The sequence below is a fragment of the Neoarius graeffei genome, chromosome 2 (genome assembly GCF_027579695.1).
Source record: "Neoarius graeffei isolate fNeoGra1 chromosome 2, fNeoGra1.pri, whole genome shotgun sequence".
Taxonomy (NCBI): domain Eukaryota; kingdom Metazoa; phylum Chordata; class Actinopteri; order Siluriformes; family Ariidae; genus Neoarius; species Neoarius graeffei.
In genome coordinates, this window is record NC_083570.1 from 61,621,020 (window position 1) to 61,643,155 (window position 22,136).

A 22,136-nucleotide genomic window follows, 5' to 3' on the forward strand; every position below is an offset into this window, starting at 1 on the left:
ACAGTTTGAGTTTTAGCTGTTCATTGAATCATTGTTCAACTACTTTTAAACAATACAAATGTATTATGAATCACATTAATGCTTCTCAATCCCTTGCAAAGGTTCTTAACATGATCTCTGGCTCACAAGGAATCAATAAATGGAGTCCAACATTGTGATTCAAACCTTACGCGAAAACATAAAATAAGCGTTTTTTGGCAAAAAATGAACCTCATGGTGCCACCATTAGACTTTTGAATATGGTCAAAAAATTTTACAGGATGTCTTTATTGGTGAAAAGGAACACCCAAACAAAAATGCATCAGATTTTATGAAAGTGAGGGCAACTGATGCACCCTAACTGACAGTGTGATTAAATCTTTCATCAACCACCCCAAGTGCCCAAAGGGTGAAGTAGGAAATGGCTACTCCGACAGCTGATTATAAACATCTGTGTGTTTTGGTATTGGGCTAATATTTTGGGGATGGTTTTCAAATAATTATTAGGTTGCTTTTGGAAGCTCTGGCAACACTTTTCGTCACAAAATGCGACGAAATAAGTGGTCACTAAGGTTGCATTCAAGACGCATGAAAATACTAGGTGTGAACGTGTAGACGTCTTAGCTGTCCACCTGTGATCAGATCACCTGATCCAGATCTTGTGCTACATTCGACTAAAACTCGTAACGTGGACCTTCGGCTAGGACAAAACAAAGGTCCTACTCGCAATGGTCTGCATTCAGTAAGCGATGCCATATCAACGTGGCTGCTCACACCATGAAGATCAAGCAAAATAAACAAAGTCTTCTTACCTTTAAATATTATACATACAAGTACGGTACAGTATTTGCTTCAACATCAGCATACAGGCATATTTCCTGGGTGAAACTCTTAAGCGTGACTATTCGTTGTTCTGAGGGGGTAAATATTCATCACTCGTCACAGTTAGCTTGGCTAGCATAGTCAAAAGACAATGGCGAATGGAGGCATCCATGATTATTTTCCCCCATTCGTATCACACTTGAATGCACGCAGGTCCAAAATGATGCAATGAAGAGTTCTGACTTTTCACTTCCAAGGTAAGTTGAATGGAGTATTAATAACAAGTCTGATTAGAGCCACCGTATGATGGACCCATCACTTTCTTACAGCACCATTGGGGACTCAGCAGAGAGACTGAGATAGGGAGACTTGTGCAGTTGAAATGTATTGACAGCACATACAGCTCTCTCTCTCTCTCTCTCTCTCTCTGGCTGTGATCACATTTCAGGAAACAACAACCCCCCCCCAACCTTTTCCTCCACCCCCTCCCTGTCCCAGCTGCCAAACCACACATACACAAACCTCAGTTCGCCTCTGCACCCAGTGTTTAGAGGACTGGCTGCATTTGAGCGGGACAGAATGAAGGACAGACGAAGACAGGGAGTGGTTTAGAGGAACTTCAGAGCAGCTTCATGTTTCTGCAAGACGCTGATATATGAACATGCAGCACAATGTCTTTGCTCGTCGTGTGGTGGGACTGGACGGCTTCTTCAGTAAGGCATGAAACAGGAATCTCAGAGGACTGCTGTAGAATGGTGAAATCTTTGTCGATCCTCATTTGGAGCCCAAGAGTAGATCAGCCCTCCCTCGCTGAGTTGACAAGACCGTGGATCATACTGCCACAGACAACCAAGAGCTTTGTGGTATTTGTATATTTGCAGCTTTAACCACGCTGTGGAATGTTTAGCAGCTCTGAGTGCACTTTTCTCCAAGCTGACGAAAGCTGGAGCTGAGAGCTTTTACTACAGAGGAGCAGAGGAAGCCAGTGACCCTGTCCAGCCAAGTCACACACACCCTGACTTAGTCTTCTGCTGATTAAATTAAAGCTTTTCAAGACCTTCTACGCTAAAGCTCTTAAGTCTGATTGATTGAAATATTTAAACCGTTTCATCTGAAGCATCACAGTGTGGCTGCAGTTTTTGTCCATGCCTGTAATTACCCTTCAGGTCAAGGGGTAAGTCAGTGCACTTTGAACTTTTGTCTAAGCAAGAGGCAGATAAAAGCATGACATGATCTTGAAAGTTAAAAAGGGCTTTGTATGGGAGTGATGAGCCGCTCCAGTTTATTGTGAGATGGAGATGGTGAGGCTGTTTTGACATCCTTATATGGTTAAAGCTTTCACTTAAAATGCGTGGTGGTTTTTATTAACAAGTAGTAGCAGGGATACATTTTTCTGTGCTGGGGTAGATTTTTCAAGAAAGCAGCTGCTGCAGAAGTCCGTTTGGAGGGAAGGTCCACGGACACGCTGACAGAATCAGTGGAATGCTCGGACTTGGTGTTTATTACTGTTGGAGGGGTGAGAATTCAGAGACCATCTGTTGACTTTACAGAGTGGAGAGTTTTAGCCATATGCACGGTAACTTGCTGTATTATTAACACTATTGCTGATGTGTTATAAACAGTAAATGCATTTGTGGTGTTGGCATGTTGGCATCTTGGCGAAGAACTGCCATATTTCTATAGGGTGTATCTGCGTCTGTTGTAGGTTCAATTCTAATAGGCACAACAAGGCAACGTAAAATAATAGGGTTTTTTTTCCCGGCCATAATTTTAGCAGTTGTTTAGTCATACCTCAGGAGTAAAACCTTTTAGCCATCACAGTCTCCTCCAAAAGTATTGGAAAGGCAAGGTCAATTCTACTGTTTTTGCTATACACTGAAGGCATTTGGGTTTGCGATCAAAAGATGAATATGAGATGATGGATCAGAATTCCAGCTTTAATTTCCCGATATTTGCATCCAGATGTGTTAAAAAACTTCGAACATGGCACCTTTTGTTTGAACCCACCCGTTTTTCAAAAGATCGGAACAGGTGACCCAGGTGTGCCCTGTTAGATTGGTTGTTTTAACAAGCTCCGAGTGGCTGCTGTTGGTTTGAGCCCTGTTTTACCTGTAAAGGAAGTTAAAGGGGATAAACCAATACGAAGACCAGAGAGCTGTCTGTGGTCAGTCATGTTAGAGATAGTGTCATGGGTTGGGTTTGCATGGCTGCTTCTAGAATGGGCTCGCTAATCATTATTGATGCTGTAACTCATTACTGTAGCAGCAGAATGAATTCAGACGTCGACAGAAACATTCTGCAGCAAAACAATAACATAAAACCACACTGCCAACACAACAGAGGACTTCATCAGGGAAAGAAGTGGAAGGTTTTAGACTGGCCAAGTCAAGAAAAGAAAGAAAGCGCAACTTTATTCATCACACACTTGTGAAATTCCTCTCTGCATTTAACCCATCTGAAGCAGTGAACACACACGTGAGCAATGAGCGTGCACACACATACCCAGAGCAGTGGGCAGCCATGCTAACAGCGTCCAGGGAGCAGTTGGGTACCTCGCTCAAGGACACCTCAGCCCAAGGCCGTCCCATATTAACCTAACCGCGTGTCTTTGGACTGTGGGGGAAACCGGAGCACCCGGAGGAAACCCACGCGGACACGGGGAGAACATGCAAACTCCACACAGAAAGGCCCTCGCCGGCCACGGGGCTCGAACCCAGAACCGTCTTGCTGTGAGGTGACCGTGCTAACCACTACACCACTGTGCCGCCCATCATCAGACCTTAACCCAGCTGAGCCTGCATTTGACCTCCTGAAGAGAAGACTGAAGGGAGAGACCCCCCCCCCAAACCAAACAATAATGGAAGAAGCCACAGTACGAGCCTGGAAAAGCATCACAAAAGAAAAATGCAACAGTTTGATTATGTCATTGGGTTGTTGGCTTGATGCAGTTATTGCAATCAATAGATCTCATCTCATTATCTCTAGCCGCTTTATCCTGTTCTACAGGGTCGCAGGCAAGCTGGAGCCTATCCCAGCTGACTACGGGCGAAAGGCAGGGTACACCCTGGACAAGTCGCCAGGTCATCACAGGGCTGACACATAGACACAGACAACCATTCACACTCACATTCACACCTACGCTCAATTTAGAGTCACCAGTTAACCTAACCTGCATGTCTTTGGACTGTGGGGGAAACCGGAGCACCCGGAGGAAACCCACGCGGACACGGGGAGAACATGCAAACTCCGCACAGAAAGGCCCTCGCCGGCCACGGGGCTCGAACCCGGACCTTCTTGCCGTGAGGCGACAGCGCTAACCACTACACCACCGTGCCGCCCCAATCAATAGATATGCAACCAAATATTAAGTAAATACTTAATTTACTTTAAGATGATCTGTTCCTACACTTTTGCCTAAAAATTGGATGGTCTGACACTAAAGGTGCCATGTTCTAGTTGTTTAACACATCGAAAAGTAAGTCTAGCTGAAATTTTGATCCATCACCTCAGATTCATCTTTTGATCTCAAACTCAAATGTCTAAACTGTATAGCTAAAACAAAAAATTGGCCTTGCCGTTACTTTACTTTCAAAGCGGACTATATATAGTAACTGTGGTGTGTGTGTGTGTGTGTTCTTCCCAGAGCACTTTTGTGTGTCGGGACTGACACGCTTTAAATTTGCTGACACGCTATTTTTTTGCTCCCGACACTCGCTGAAAAATCACATCAGATTTCTACCTTGTGATGTTTGGGGCATATTTTGAAGGAAAATCAGTGTTTGCTGACATGATGCACTCAGGCAGACCAGAAATACCCCTGAGAAATCCCCAATCACAACAAACGCGCTTAATCACTTTGCTGCTGCACTGGTACCATGACGCTACAGTGCGCGGGCGAGCACCTTTGCACTGACGTCACATTTACTTAGCAATGGTCGCTCCCCTATGCCTGGGGGACAAGCCAACTTTGTTTGCATACTGTTCACATACTGAAGCCAAGCGAAGATGTCCGGCATCTGTTGCCCAAAGAAAACTACAGCTATAAAAGCTCTACTACCAGATTACTTGGATAATCTTTGTCAGAAAGAAGCAAAGGATAGATGTATGCGGAAATTAGAGTTTATTAGCGGTTATGAGCCGTACAGAATTCCTCGAAACGACTGGAGTGACGGTACAGGTTTGTGGCCTAGCGTTAGCGTTATCTACAGTACATGTTGGAATATACCTTTTTTTTTTCCCCGAAGAATCCCAACACAGAAGAAAAGTAAAAAAAAAAAAACTACAAAAGCAAGAAAACCTTCTTTGTGCAAAGGCTTTTTCCCGACATCAGCTTTTGAGAACAGAATGTTGCAAAAGCCAAAGCATTTACTCTCAAAGGACTCTGACCTGAACTGTTGGCTAGATGGTATTCCTGCCCCTCCATGTCTCAGCAACTCCACGAACATCTAGTTACACAGCTATTTGCATTCTATCATTTATACAGTGATACTTATTTTTGTTAAAACGATATCTGAAATGTTTTTTTTTTTGTAAAATAAAATATCTTGCTCTAGACTTTCAAACAATATTGTAATATTTTATTTTCATTTTATCGAATAGTGGATAGTACAGTAATAATTAATACAGTAATTACATGTACTAGTAACAGTGTTATTGCTCAAACATGTTTGTTCTAAGGTGCTTTTGGCGTTTGCGGTATTAAGTAGGCCTAAGTATAAAGGGCAGTAAATGCAGTCTGCAGGGGGTATTATTATTTTTTTTTTCTAACTGCAACAGAATTCATTTAAACTGTTGGTTTGTGGTGTTCTGGCAGTGGTTCAGGTAATAAAACAGCATTATTATATAATACATTGTTGTCAGATGATGACTTTATTTATTGCTCATGTGAACCCCATGCTGCAGACCACAGCATTACAGACCTCACCTTGTTGTAGCAACCTTTTCAACCATGTTAACAGCTAAAAGTGTGAGTGTCAGTACCACCATAAAATCCTCCTAAAAGTTACCAAATTTTCCAGGGGAGGCCCCCCCCCGGAGCCCCCCAACAAGAGGGGGGTAACCCCCTCTCACAGTGTCCCCCACGTGCCTATACTCTCCACCCTATGGGCCGTGCAAAAGTTAGGAATTTATTTTACTCCTGGGGAGAACAGTGTGTGTGTGTGTGTGTGTGTGTGTGTGTGTGTGTGTGTATGCCACTCATATTTTTCATACAAACTACATCCAGGACATCGAGTAACACATTTTTCAACATCTTCACTTGTGGTTTTTTTTTTTTTAATAAATTTGGGTACGGGTGGCACAGTGGTGTAGTGGTTAGCGCTGTCGCCTCACAGCAAGAAGGTCCGGGTTTGAGCCCCGTGGCCGGCGAGGGCCTTTCTGTGCGGAGTTTGCATGTTCTCCCCGTGTCCGCGTGGGTTTCCTCCGGGTGCTCCGGTTTCCCCCACAGTCCAAAGACATGCAGGTTAGGTTAACTGGTGACTCTAAATTGAGCGTAGGTGTGAGTGTGAGTGTGAATGGTTGTCTGTGTCTATGTGTCAGCCCTGTGATGACCTGGCGACTTGTCCAGGGTGTACCCCGCCTTTCGCCCGTAGTCAGCTGGGATAGGCTCCAGCTTGCCTGCGACCCTGTAGAACAGGATAAAGCGGCTACAGATAATGAGATGAGATTAGATATATATATGTGTGTGTGTGTGTGTAATTTATGTATTTTTTTTTTAACATATTCATGGATCACAGTTACTACATACAGTCCCCTCTGACAGTAAAGTAACAACAGTACTTTACTGATTTCGTAAACCTAAATCAAAATTATTTTGATTTAGGTTGAGATACAGTGCTGTCCATAATTATTGCCCCTCCCCATAAAGATTAGTTAAAAGGGTTAGAAAAAAATCCACCTTATGGTGAAGTCGCTTCATCTCACACTGAAAAAATGAGAAAAATCCAACCTTTAATTGAAATAAAGTTATTCAGAGAAAAACAAATCCCTCATCAAGAAATAATTATTTTCAATAAAACCATGTTATACTATTATTTGCAACCCTGGGAATGATAGTGAACGCAATGTAACTGAAGCATGTTTCCCATTTAAATTGTACATTTTTGTGTTGATTGGAACGTGTAGGAACTTTCAAGCTGTAATCCATGATTTCCTGATTAACCGGGGTACAAATATGAGGTGGCACAGAGATCAAATTCCCTTAGTCAACATGGGAAAGATAAGAGAACACACAAACCAAATGAGGGAGAAGTGTGTTGACCTTTATAAGTCAGGGAATGGTTATAAAATAAAAAAGCTACTCGCCTGAAAATGCCCATTTCTACTGTTAGGGCAATAATAAAAAGCGGACACCAACTGGAACTGTTACAAACTTGCCTGGAAGAGTTCCCAAGTTTATTTTGCCCCCACGTACAGTGAGGAGGAGGGTAACGGAGACCAAAAAAAATCCCCATGTATCACTGTTGGTGAATTACAAGAAAAAGTAAAATCTTGGGCTTTCCAGGTCTCTAAAACCACCATCAGATGCCACCTCCATGCCAACACATTATTTGGAAAGTATGTCAGAAAAAAGTATTTTCTGTCAGTTAACCACAAACATAAGCGCTTGAAGTTTGCAAAACGCTACAACAACTTTGACTGGAACTGTGCTCTCTGGTCTGATGTAACAAAAATGGAGCTTTTTGGCAATAAACACTCAAGGTGGGTTTGGCATTTAAGAAAAAGGATGGCTATGAAAAGAACCCAATCCAACTGTGCAACACTGTATGATGGAAGTTCTGTGATTATTTTGGGGCTGTTTTTCCTCCAAAGGCCTGGAAACCTTGTTAGGGTCCGGGGCATCATGGACTCCATGAAATACCAGAACATTTTGAATCAAAATCTGGCTGCCTGTGGCAGGAAACTAAAACTGGTTCATCACTGGATCTTCCAGGAAGACAATGATCTGAAGCGCATGTCCAAATCAACACACAAATGGTTCACTGAGCACAGAATCAAGCTTCTGCCGTGACCATCTCGGTCTCCTGACCTGAACCCCATTGAAAACCTGTGGGCTGAGCTGAAGAGGAGAAGCACAAGAGAGGGCCGAGGACCCTGGATGATCTGGAGAGATTGTGCAAAGAGGAACGGTCTCAGACGCCCTGCTCTGTATCTCCAACTTTATAAAATGTTAGAGGAGACTCAGTGCTGTTTTACTGGCAAAGGGAAGTGGTACAAAGTATTAAATGCAGGGGTGCCAGTCATTGTGGCACGTGTTTTTGTTGAAAAAAAATTTTTTTCTTGATGAGGGAATAATTAAAAACAGACTAGAAATTTCTTGATGGGGCAATAACCATTTAATCTGAAGCGTCCATTTACCACCCGAGTGTTTTGTTAATAATTTGCTTGCAGCATGAAGAACTGCATAAACATGTCTAGAGACCAGCCATATGTCTTCATTTGAAAGCTCTGAAATTCTTTGATGACCTTCAGGAATTTTGAAACCACTGACTTTGTGGTAGATCTCTGCAAATGTCTTCCCATAATTTCCTGCCAATCATCATTATTGGCTCAAAGGGCAGATTTTTGCTGAAAGGGGAAGGTGAAGCCCCAGACGGGCCCTAAAAGGGTTTAGCAAAACCATGAGGAGGCCAGTCTTGGTGTTTGATATGTTTAATATCAACGGGGATGGACGATGACCTATGATGAGCTAACATCTCTAGTGTTGAATTAATTCTGTTAGTCTCATCTCATCTCATTATCTGTAGCCGCTTTATCCTGTTCTACAGGGTCGCAGGCAAGCTGGAGCCTATCCCAGCTGACTACGGGCGAAAGGCGGGGTACACCCTGGACAAGTCGCCAGGTCATCACAGGGCTGACACATAGACACAGACAACCATTCACACTCACACCTACGCTCAATTTAGAGTCACCAGTTAACCTAACCTGCATGTCTTTGGACTGTGGGGGAAACCGGAGCACCCGGAGGAAACCCACGCGGACACGGGGAGAACATGCAAACTCCACACAGAAAGGCCCTCGCCGGCCACGGGGCTCGAACCCGGACCTTCTTGCTGTGAGGCGACAGCGCTAACCACTACACCACCGTGCCACCTAATTCTGTTAGTGTCCAGTTTAAATCCATAAGAACATTTTGAGGGCTTGTTTAAGATAATGGAATTTTGTCTCACAGCTCTGGGGATACAGAGCTGAGGTTTCTGTCTGTGTGGAGTATCTGTGCATTTTTTTTTTTTTTGTGTGTGTGTGTCTGCATGGGTTTCCTCCAGGTTCTTCAGTTTCCTCCCACATCCCAGTCACTAGACTGGTTATGCTAAATTGGCCTAGGTGTGAATGAGTGTACGATTGTGTTTGTACATGGCACGCTGAGATGGACCGGCGTCCCATTCAAGGCGTGTCTCTCTGTTTCCAGTGTTCCTGGGATACAGTAGGCTTCGGATCCACCATGCCCCTGACTAGGACAAAGCGGTTACTGAAGATGAACATATGAATTTCCAGTCTCAGGGGCCTCTTTATCCTTTACCCCTTTCCTCAAGAGGCTTTGCCTTTTGCCAGGCTGCCACTGTAAATAAAAAGCTTGTTCTTAGTGACTTGCCTGGTTAAATAAAGGTTAAATAAATTTTTAAAAAGGGGGGGTTATTGTTTCGTTTTGCAGAAGATTACCATTATAGGTGTTTCAGGCTCTGTTTGTTTGTTCCATAGTGCGTTTAGTTTGGTGTTTTCAGTAAACCAGTCATTGCTCAGTCATTGGGTGTTTCAGTGGATGTCCAAGAGAGGGCTAAATGCCTGACTTGCTTTATGACAGTGGTTTCTCATAAAAGCATAGGTAGACCCGAACCCTACTGGACTTTGTTTCAGTGTGCATCCCTGGTGGTTTAGTGGCTAGGATTTGGCGCTCTCACTGCCACAGCCTGGGTTTGATTCTTGATAAATTAATGCAACTCTGGATGGAAATACACTATAGGGGTGTTCACACGGCAACTTTTACTGCGGTGTAGCACCGGGGCTGCCCCGGGAGAGCGTTCACACGGTACAAAGTTATACCGGTGTAGCCCCTGAAAGCTGCTTAAACCGGTGCAAATCTAACCCTGCTCGGGAGGTGGTTTAAGAAATTTACTCCGGAGTAAATGCTAGTTTGCGGGGCAGCACCGATATAAAATGGGACGTCTGAACGCTACAGGGGTAGACTCGCTACGCGTGAGGAGAGTTCATTACATACGGGCATTGCATACGTGTCTTCATCCACGTTGTGTTCCCGGCGCTTGGTGATGCCATGACAACGACACGATGGCCATGAACGACACGAAGTCGTCGATTTGTTGCTGAATGAATTGTAGAATGCGTTGTTTTCGTGCTCTCTTGTACTTGCGCAACCTTTCCTTTCTCTCTTTTACCCTTTTACGGTGTCTGATAGACCACAATGTAGAAAGTTTGTCTGGAGAAGTATAAACCATGTTTTTTCGATATATCAATCACAAACAAGGCGGGAAAAGGAAGTACATTTTCACGCATGCGCATATTTCATTTCCGCATTATTACTATCGTACAGCACGGTCGCAAAAACTGCCGTGTGAACGCAAGTGGGGCTGCACCGGTGCTAACACGCTTCTCTCTAGTAAGCAGGTTTGTGACGTGTGAACGCTCCACAAAATTTACACTGGTGTAAGATATATCGCAACAAAATACATCGGTGCAGCATCGATGCTAATATGTGCCGTGTGAACACCCCTTATATTGCCAAAAGTATTTGCTCACTTGTCTTGACTCACATATGAACTTAAGTGACATCCCATTCCTAATCCATAGGGTTTAATATGACGCCGGTCCACCCTTTGCAACTAGAACAGCTTCAACTCTTCTGGGAAGACTGTCCACAAGGTTTAGGAGTGTGTTTATGGGAATTTTTGACCATTCTTCCAGAAGCGCATTTGTGAGGTCACACACTGATGTTGGACGAGAAGGCCTGGCTCTCAGTCTCCGCTCTAATTCATCCCAAAGGTGTTCTATCGGGTTGAGGTCAGGACTCTGTGCAGGCCAGTCAAGTTCATCCACACCAGACTCCGTCATCCATGTCTTTATGGACCTTGCTTTGTGCACTGGTGCACAGTCATGTTGGAAGAGGAAGGGGCCAGCTCCAAACTGTAAAAACAGTCTGCATGCCTAGGTGCTTGATTTTATACACCTGTGGCCATGGAAGTGATTGGAACACCTGATTCCGATAATTTGGATGGGTGAGCAAATACTTTTGGCAAAATAGTGTAAGTGTCAGGATATTGCATAAGGCCGTCGAAATAACACCATGGCAAATGCACGCCGTAATCAAAGATAATCGTGGTCCATGAAACTTTTTTTTTTTGGCCAGGCAGTGTATATATATGACAAAGGCTTCTTCTTCTTCTAGATCTGAGCAGCACTTCTTTTCTGGAATCCTTCAGTATTCCAGATCTGTTGTTGAGGAATGCATGACTTTGATTTGGCAGACAAATGTGAAAGAAATGAGTCTGTCAGAGTCAGTCAGTGCGTTTACATGCACATAGAGAAAATCGAATTTCTGCCGTAGCTCGACTGAAATCGAAGTTCTAAATGCCATGGAAACACCTTAGCTCAGCTGAAATCGAACCGAACTGGATTTCTTGTAATCGAGCTACGCGACCTAGATTATGCGATTGTAGCCGAGCTACTTAGTGCATGTAAACCCTATCGAGCTACGTAGTCGAGCTACTTACTTCAGCACTGCCCCTTCCGGAAGTGACGAGTGACGAGACCACAAGCGGGAAACACAACAGCCTCGGTCGGCATGACAACAGTAGTAGTAGCGAGCAGCAGAAGAGGTCAGGAGGAACAAGGAGAACGAACGTCGTCGTTCTTCTTGTGAACACGGAACTGATAACTTTGTTTATACTCTTGAATAGCTCTTCTTCATGACGACAACCGGAAGTGTACCAACACGATGGGGCGTGTAGCGCCACCTGTGGCTCGGGTGCACAATGTACCTCACACAATAGCTCGATTTCCTTGTGTGCATGTCGGATTGGATTTCTCTGGCACCCCTGCTGGGACCCTTAGCTCGATTACCGACAGCAGCTCGATTTGGATGTGCATGTAAACGCACTGAGTGAAATGGCCCATTGATATACCATGCCTTACATAAATATTCACACTTTTTTTTTTAACTTCTCCACATTTTATTTTTGTTCAGTTTACAGCAACATGAGGCGAATGCTTAAGCAGTATTTTTTTATTAAACCGTTACAATTTTTATTTGTATATTATTTTGCAAACTGCTTTTATTTCATTTCAGTATTTTGTACATTTTTGTTTAAAGCCATGATATATAATCCTGATTTAGTTCTCGGCTGTAACACTACAAAATCAGGAAGGGGGGGTGAATGCTTTTGCAATACAGTTTGGTGGAAAGAGCGAGTGCCTTCACACTAACTTCAATCGGTTGTTTACCTAATGTGCTTATACCTTTTCTTTGCTCTCCTCAATGCTTTATAACTTACTGTCTTTTGCTTATTATTATAGGATTATTTTTACCTGTCTTTCGATCAAATGAGTCAAATGCCAGTTGAACCAGATGACTCATTTGAGACAGACACAGGCAACAACGGTACTGCTCAGTTATGGATTAAAATGATTAGTCATCAGTTATACCATGCATTTAGCGTAATACGTTCAGACTTGCTCTTGTGATTTGATATACTGCATTATTTGTTGTGGAGGAAACTGAAGACACCAAGACAATAAAGAGGCAGGATGCATGTGTTCAGAACAACTGTCTGGTTTCTTTACACCTGGAAGACTTGGAGCTTCTCCAGACAGCTGGATGCAAACATAAACAGAAACTAATTAGAATAAGAGGATGTATGGGATAGGCAGAGAAGCAAAGATTTGTTTTGTACCTTCAGATTTCACAAAGCAAAAGCTGGAGATATCTGTTCAATTCAGTATTTTTTTTAATCATCTCCTTGTGAGTGTTTTATATTTGTTCATTAATATAAATTGTTGAAATACAGGACAGTTGTAGGGCAGCACTGATCTGACATCCCGTGTCTGAGGTCTATTTTAAGTCAAAGGTGGTACAATAGTACAACCCCAGTTCCATAAAAGTTGGGACACTGTGTAAAGCATAAATAAAAACAGAACGAGATTTGCAAATCATGGAAACCCTGTATTTCATTGAAAATAGTACAAAGACAACATATCGAATGTTGAAACTGAGAAATGTTATTGTTTTTTGAAAAATATATGCTCATTTTGAATTTGATGTCAGCAACACATTTCAGAAAAGTTGGGACAGGGGCAACAACAGACTGTTAATTGGCAGCAGGTCAGTAACATGATTGGGGCGGCACGGTGGTGTAGTGGTTCGCACTGTTGCCTCACAGCAAGAAGGTTCTGGGTTTGAGCCCAGCAGCTTTCTGTGTGGAGTTTGCATGTTCTCCCCGTGTCTGCATGGGTTTCCTCAAGGTGCTCCGGTTTCCCCCACAGTTCAAAGACATGCAGTTAGGTTAAAGGAACAGTCCACCATACTTCCATAATGAAATATGCTGTTATCTGAATTGAGACGAGCTGCTCCGTACCTCTCCGAGCAGCTTTCTGTGTGGAGTTTGCATGTTCTCCCCGTGTCTGCATGGGTTTCCTCAAGGTGCTCCGGTTTCCCCCACAGTTCAAAGACATGCAGTTAGGTTAAAGGAACAGTCCACCATACTTCCATAATCAATCAGATATCAATGCGCACTTCAACAGCGCATTGATATCTGAGCTCCGTATCAATGCGCTGCCGAAGCGCGCAGAAGGTGTTAGTACGCCTGTCATTATAGTGCGCACTTTCCATAACATAGAAAATCGCTACGTTTCAATTTGTGTCACTGAACTTGTTTCATGTCACTGGTCATATAAACCTATGTAAACAGGAAAAACGCGGAAGAGTTTGGTCGCATCTAACTACAGCCCCAAAAAATACCATTGGCCATACTGAGCCTAGCTACATTGCTAACAGGGGTGACAGCGCGTCTGACTGCGTCTGACTGACTGGGAGGTCGCGCAAAGCTCGGATAGGTACGGAGCAGCTCGTCTCAATTCAGATAAGAGCATATTTCATGATGGAAGTACGGTGGACTGTTCCTTTAACATGGAGTGGCCTTGGACTGAAGTGCCCTTGAGCGAGGCAACGAACCCCCAACTGCTCCCCAGGCGCTGCAGCATAGCTGCCCACTGCTCTGGGTATGTGTGTTCACTGCTTCAGATAGGTTAAATGCAGAGAACAGATTTCAGTTTGCATATGACAAATAAAGGCTGCTTCTTCTTCTAAAGAGCATCCCAGGGAGGATGAGTCTCTCAGAAGTAAAGATGGGGAGGGGTTCACCGCTCTGTGAAAGACTGTGTGGGCAAACAGTGCAACAATTTAAGAATAATGTTCCTCAGTGTAAAACTGCAAAGAATTTGGGGGTCACATCATCTATGGTCCATAATATCATTAAAAGATTCAGAGAATCTGGAGAAATCTCTGTCTGCAAGAGGCAAGGCTGAAAACTGACACTGGATGCCTGTGATCTTCAGGCCCTCAGGTGGCACTGCATTAAAAGCAGAGACGTGTCTGTAGTGGAAGTCACTGTATGGCTCAGGAACACTTCAGAAAACCATCGTCTGTGAAAACAGTTCATTACTGCATCCACAAATGCAAGTTAAAACCAGATATAAACAATATCCAGAAACACCGCCACCTTCGCTGGGTCCGAGCTCTTTTACGATGGACTGAGGCGAAGTGGAAATTGTCCCGAGGTCCGATGACTCAAAAGTAGAAATTCTTTTTGGAAATCATGGACACCACGTCCTCCAGGCTAAAGAGGAGAGGGACCATCCGGCTTGTTATCAGTGCACAGTTCAAAAGGCAGCATCTGTGATGGTATGAGGGTGCATTAGTGCACATGACACGGGTAGCTTGCACATCTGAGGAGGCATCATTAATGCTGAATGATATATACACGTTTCAGAGCAATATGCTGCCATCCAGACAAAATCTTTTTCAGGGAAGGCCTTCCTTCTTTCAGCAAGACAACGCCAAACCGCTTTCTGCACGTATTAAAACTGCATGGCTCCGTAGTAAAAGAGTCCGGGTGCTAAACTGGCCTGCCTGCAGTCCAGACCTGTCTCCCATTTAAAACATTTGGTGCATTATGAAGAGTAAAATGCGACAAAGGAGACCCCAAACTGTTAGGCAACTGAAATTGTATATCAGGCAAGAATGGGCCAACATTTCTCTTTCAAAACTACAGTAATTGGTCTCCTCAGTTCCCAAACATTTACAGAGCATTGTTAAAAGTAGAGGTGATGCAATACAGTGGTAAACATGCCCCTGTCCCAACATTTCTGAAACGTGTTGCTGATATCAAATTCAAAATAAGCATGTATTTTTTCAAAAAAGAATAACATTTCTCAGTTTCAACATTTGATATGTTGTCTTTGTACTATTTTCAACGAAATATAGGGCTTCCATGATTTGCAAATTATCAAATTCTGTTTTTATTTACAGATTACACAGCGTCCCAACTTTGTTGGAATTGGGGTTGTAATAAAACCCACTCTCCCTGCAGTTTTGTTGATGTTGCATCTTATTGGCGCGGATTCAGAGTTTGCGTATTCTGCTTGAGAAACAGGCTATGCTGTGTCTTTGTGTCATGGAGGAAAAGTGAACGCAGCTGTAAGCATGCGAAGAAATTGTTATTAAAATGGCTTTCACTGTGATTTGTTGGTGAAATCATCTGGCAGGCTTACAAGATTTCATACCGTCATGAGAATGTAAAAGGCTTTCATTAGTTTATAAGTGGGATCTCTGACAGTAATTATGTCATATTGTGCAATCATTGTATTGTATAGATAGGATTTTTATTGAGAAAAGCCAAAATGGTGCTGTTGTACTGCATGCAGCAGCCTTCAGTTTATGAATGGGCATCCTCAGGCTTAAGATCAGCAGGAAGCGTCTGAATTAAAGCATTGTGTCATGAAAACAGGCGCTTCTGTGTAGATGATGGCAGTTGTTGAACTTGGCAGTAAGGCGGTTAGATCCAGTGTGCACAGCTCAGTCGTGGTTTATCCATCTCACTTAGTTTAGTCTTACCATTTACATCTTGTTCAACTAGGACAGATGTTCTTTGATCATTAGTTAATTAGTAGTTCATCGTGTTTTATGCCAGACTGTTTTGAGTGACAGTAATGCTGTTTTCAAATAACATGAAGGGTACAGACTGAGGACTTAATGGTCCTGAGTCCTGATTTGCCTTTAGGTATTGCATATAGTGGTGCTTGAAAGTTTGTGAACCCTTTAGAATTTTCTATATTTCTGCATAAATATGACCTAAAACATCATCAGATTTTCACACAAGTCCTAAAAGTAGATAAAGAGAACCCAGTTAAATAAATGAGACAAAAATATTCTACTTGGTCATTTATTTATTGAGGAAAATGATCCAATATTACATATCTGTGAGTGGCAAAAGGATGTGAACCTTTGCTTTCAGTATCTGGTGTGACCCCCTTGTGCAGCAATAACTGCAACTAAACGTTTGCGGTAACTGTTGATCAGTCCTGCACACCAGCTTGGAGGAATTTTAGCCCATTCCTCCATACAGAACAGCTTCAACTCTGGGATGTTGGTGGGTTTCCTCACATGAACTGCTCGCTTCAGGTCCTTCCACAATATTTCAATTGGATTAAGGTCAGGACTTTGACTTGGCCATTCCAAAACATTCACTTTATTCTTCTTTAACCATTCTTTGGTAGAATGACTTGTGTGCTTAGGGTCGTTGTCTTGCTGCATGACACACCTTCTCTTGAGATTCAGTTCATGGACAGATGTCCTGACATTTTCCTTTAGAATTCGCTGGTATCATTCAGAATTCATTGTTCCATCAATGATGGCAAGCCGTCCTGGCCCAGATGCAGCAAAACAGGCCCAAACCATGATACTACCACCACCATGTTTCACAGATGGGATAAGGTTCTTATGCTGGAATGCAGTGTTTTCCTTTCTCCAAACATAGCACTTCTCATTTAAACCAAAAAGTTCTATTTTGGTCTCATCCATCCACAAAACATTTTTCCAATAGCCTTCTGGCTTGTCCGCGTGATCTTTAGCAATCTGCAGACAAGCAGCAATGTTTTTTTTGGAAAGCAGTGGCTTTCTCATTGCAACCCTGCCATGCACACCATTGTTGTTCAGTGTTCTCCTGATGGTGGACTCATGAACATTAACATTAGCCAATGTGAGAGAGGCCTTCAGTTGCTTAGAAGTTACCCTGGGGTCCTTTGTGACCTCGCCGACTATTACACGCCTTGCTCTTGGAATGATCTTTGTTGGTCGACCACTCCTGGGGAGGGTAACAATGGTCTTGAATTTCCTCCATTTGTACACAATCTGTCTAACTGTGGATTGGTGGAGTCCAAACTCTTTAGAGATGGTTTTGTAACCTTTTCCAGCCTGATGAGCATCAACAACGCTTTTTCTGAGGTCCTCAGAAATCTCCTTTGTTCGTGCCATGATACACTTCCACAAACATGTGTTGTGAAGATCAGACTTTGATAGATCCCTGTTCTTGAAATAAAACAGGGTGCCCACTCACACCTGATTGTCATCCCATTGATTGAAAACACCTGACTCTAATTTCACCTTCAAATTAACTGCTAATCCTAGAGGTTCACATACTTTTGCCACTCACAGATATGTAATATTGGATCATTTTCCTCAATAAATAAATGACCAAGTATAATATTTTTGTCTCATCTGTTTAACTGGGTTCTCTTTATCTACTTTTAGGACTTGTGTGAAAATCTGATGATGTTTTAGGTCATATTTATGCAGAAATATAGAAAATTCTAAAGGGTTCACAAACTTTCAAGCACCACTGTATTTACAGTGGTATGCAAAAGTTCGGGCACCCCTGGTCAAAATTGCTGTTACTGTGAACAGTTAAGCAAGTTGAAGATGAAATGATCTCCAAAAGGCATCAAGTTAAAGATGACTCATTCCCTTTATATTTTAAGCAAAAACAATTTATTTTCATCTTTTACATTTTCAAAATGACAAAAAAGGAAAAGGGCCCGAAGCAAAAGTTTGGGCACCTTGCATGGTTAGTACCTAGTAACACCCCCTTTGGCAAGTATCACAGCTTGTAAACACTTCTTGTAGCCGGCTAATAATCTTTCAGTTCTTACCTGGGGGATTTTCACACATTTGTCCTTGCAAAAGGCTTCCAGTTCTACAAGTTTCTTGGGCTGTCTTGCATGCACTGCTGTTTTGAGATCTATCCACAGATTTTCAATGATGTTTAGGTCAGGGGACTGTGAGGGCCAGGGCAAAACCTTCAGCTTGTGCCTCTTAAGGTATTCCATTGTAGATTTTGAGGTGTGTTTTGGATCATCGTCTTATTGTAGGACCCATCCTCTTTTTAACTTCAACTTTTTTACAGATTGTGTGATGTTTGCTTCCAGAATTTGCTGGTATTTATTCGAATCCATGCTTCCCTCAACCAATGAAATGTGCCCTGTGCCACTGGCTGCAACACAACCCCAAAGCATGATCGATCCACAGCTATGCTTCAGAGTTGGAGAGGTGTTCTGTTCCTGGAATCTGGCACCCTTTTTTCTCCAAACATACCTTTGCACATTGTGGCCAAAAAGTTCTATTTCGATTTCATCAGTCCACAGGACTTGTTTCCAAAATGCATCAGGCTTATTTAGATGTTCATTTGCAAACTTCAGATGCTGAATTTTGCGGCTAGGATGCAGGAAAGGTTTTCTTCTGATGACTCTCCCATGAAGGTCATATTTGTTCAGGTGTTGCTGCATAGTAGAACAGTGCACCACCACTCCAGGGTCTGCTAAATCTTTCTGAAGGTCTTTTGCAGTCAAACAGGGGTTTTTATTTGCCTTTCTAGCAATCCAACAAGCAGTTCTTTCAGAAAGTTTTCTTCATCTTCCAGACCTCACCTTGATCTCCACTGTTTCTGTTAACTGCCATTTCTTAATAACATTACAATCTGAGGAAACGGCTACCTGAAAACACTTTGCTACGTTCTTGCAGCCTTCTCCTGCTTTGTGAGCATCAATTATTTTATTATTCAGAATGCGAGGGAGTTGCTTAGAGGAGCCCATGGCTGTTGATTTTAGGGACGAGTCTGAGGAGTCAGAGAATTTATACAGCTTTGAAATCTGCATCATCTGACCTTTCCTAACGGAGAATTTGAACAAGCCACAGCTCAATGAGCTAATTAAGGTCTGGAACCTTGGTAAAAGTTACCCGAGAACTCAAATGTATTGGGGTGCCCAAACTTTCGCATGGTGTTCCTTTTCTTTTTTCACTCTCCAGTTGTACAAAACAAAAATAATACACAAATCTCGCATAAAACGCTGAAAAGAAATGTCGTCTTTACCTTTATGCCTTTTGGTGATCAGTTCATCTTCTGCTCACTTAACTATTCACAGTAACAGACATTTTCAGCAAGGGTGCCCAGACTTTTGCATGCCACTGTATGTATACTTATGTATATTTGTTTTTTACATGCTCTCTAATGCTTCTCTCTTGCTGTTTCTCTGTTCAGCTGGAATGTCTTGACTCCACCCCCGAAGCTGTGTGCAGGAGGTGCCGAGGCGGACGCCGATGGGAGCTGCTGCTCAATGATGAGCTGCCATGGCGCTGGAGGGCATCGCCGGCGCCTCGAAGACTCAGAGTTCACCGTGCGCGTGTACCCAGGCGCCTTGGCCGAGGGCACCGTCTACTGCCCTGTGTTGGCCCACAAGGTCACATCGGCTGCTGAGGTAATCGAGCAGGTGATCGAGCGTCTGCGGCTGGACCGCACACGGCTCTATGTTCTGGCCGAGGTGAAGGAGTTCGGTGGCGAGGAATGGATCCTGAACCCAAGTGACTGCCCTGTGCAGCGCATGTTGCTGTGGCCACGCACAGCACTGGAGAACCGTTTCAGCAGTGATGACTACCGCTTCCTGCTGCGCGAGAAGAACCTGGATGGCTCCATCCACTACGGTAATGTTCAGATGTGGCTGAGGGTGACAGAGGAGAGAAGGCGGCTGGTAGAGCGCGGCCTCCTCCCTCAGCCTCCGGCCGGGCGGCACACTGCAGATCTCTGCACTCTGCCGGACCTCAATGAGCAGACGCTGCTTGAAAACCTGCGTTTACGCTTCAAACAGGAAAAGATCTACACTTATGCCGGCGGGATCCTGCTAGTGGTCAACCCTTTCAAGTTCCTCCCCATCTACAACCCAAAGTATGTCAAGATGTATGATAACCACCAGCTGGGCAAGCTGGAGCCACACATCTATGCCATAGCTGATGCTGCATACCACGCCATGCTGCAGAGGCGCAGGAATCAGTGTATCGTTATATCGGGGGAGAGCGGCTCAGGGAAGACGCAGAGCACCAACTTTCTGATCCATCATCTTACTGCACTCAGCCAGAAGGGCTTCGCGAGTGGAGTCGAGCAGATCATACTAGGAGCTGGACCTGTACTAGAGGTAAGTGTAGAAACAGATTTGGTACAAGTGCTTATTGAAAATGGTGTGGGGAAATCAAAATAACAGACAAACAAAATGAATAAATAAACAGATTTATTTTTTTCGCGGTCCAAATCCTGTGCTCTGATTGGCTGGCGAGCGGGTCCGTATCCTACGGTACGGACCCCGGTTACGGACCTCTGGCAGCTTGCTCGTTCACAACAACAACAAACATAGTAGCATTTTTTGTCAACATTTATCGTTTTTTTAATAAGATTTATTTATAAGATTCTCAAAAATTTTTGCCAGCATTTCTCAGGAGAATATCATTAATTTTACAGCATGGATAGCGATAACGACAGTGTTCACAGCGAAAGCGAGTTTTACTACCCTGAGGAAGAAGAAATAAAAGAAAACATTTCAGGAGAAAGCTAAAAACCTGTAACCGTTGCTAACGCCGAGCAAAAACATGGCTGAATCCTGAATGACTCCTATTTGTATAAATAGGGGACTACATAGGCGGCAAAATGTAGTTTTTTTCCTGCCATGGAAGTGCACTTGTATACCGAGGAGGAAGCCATTTGCATTACAGCCGTGAATGAGGATTCAAAATGGCGGCTCGGCTTGGCTTTCCCTTTCGGGCGCTCTCGTTTTCTGTTAGAATTTGGTAAAGAAAAAAATAAATATATTATTTACCAGCTTGAGGTCGGTCCGTATGGTGAAATACCGTGACCTCGGCCTTGAGTACTGACCTCGGCCCAGAGGGCCTCGCTCAGTACTTTCAAGACCTCGGTCACGGTGTTTCACCATACGGACCTCCCAGCTGGTAAATAATATATATATTAGCAACTATACACTAGGATTATCAGGAGCCTCCAACATCTCTTGCAGTCTCTCTGTATTTCGGAGAAAAACAACAGTGTTCTTGTGAAAGAGTGTTGTTATGGAACGCTTCTTTGTTTTGTAGCAAGTATAAGAACTGTAAGTAAAGAAGTAAGGCATGTTCTGTGTGCAAGATGTTTGCTGGCCAGCAAGTCAGATGTAACAGAGTCCCTGTTTTGAAATTCACCTTAATCTATTTCAGTCAAAAGCATGTTGTTTTGGATTTGCTATCAGATTTTCAGGTCACGGCAGTTCTCCGTGGCGGTGCAGGTGTGATTAGAGAAACTCATCATTGTTTTAGCCATATAAGTACAAATGTCGAGCTACAAACACACTGCACAATCTCATTTGTCTCAGTGGAAGCTATCGATGCCCTTTGGGCTAATGCAGACAGACAGCCATGGATCCAGCTGTTCCGAGAATACAGACGGATATCACCCTGTGTTTTTCGGGAAGAAACCCAAACCAGATTCACAACAGACTGAATTCCCAGCATGATACAGCTGTGAGAGTCAGTCTCTATTTCTGAGCAACACGATTGGCTGTTTGCACAGGCTTCATGTTTGCCTCATTGGCTGAGAATTTCTGTTGCTAGTGTGTGTGGTTTCCTGCTTGTGTGTATGAAAGGGTGAGATGCTCTTACTATGCTTGTTAACCTAATCCTGATATCAGCCCTTTATTGCTTATGGAGCAACATTTTCATACATTTTCAGCATATATTTACCAATATTATTCTACAACCCCGATTCCAAAAAAGTTGGGACAAAGTACAAATTGTAAATAAAAATGGAATGCAATGATGTGGAAGTTTCAAAATTCCATATTTTATTCAGAATTGAACATAGATGACATATCAAATGTTTAAACTGAGAAAATGTATCATTTAAAGAGAAAAATTAGGTGATTTTAAATTTCATGACAACAACACATCTCAAAAAAGTTGGGACAAG

The 22,136-nt window shown here is 43.2% G+C and overlaps 1 protein-coding gene across 5 annotated transcripts in view; it reads left to right on the plus strand.

Annotated features, from left to right (window-relative positions):
- The window catches only part of myo9ab (myosin IXAb), a 228,478-nt gene that overhangs the window by 75,247 nt on the left and 131,095 nt on the right, over positions 1-22,136 (plus strand). For 3 of the 5 annotated variants that reach the window (XM_060914595.1, XM_060914592.1, XM_060914593.1), the window contains exons 1-2: positions 1,337-1,975; positions 19,398-20,325. In XM_060914595.1, coding sequence (XP_060770578.1) covers positions 1,947-1,975; positions 19,398-20,325 — 957 coding nt within the window. In that variant the 5' untranslated portion in view covers positions 1,337-1,946. Of the gene's footprint in view, positions 1-1,336; positions 1,976-19,397; positions 20,326-22,136 lie in introns of those variants that run through there. The other 2 variants (XM_060914594.1, XM_060914596.1) reach the window with 1 other exon arrangement.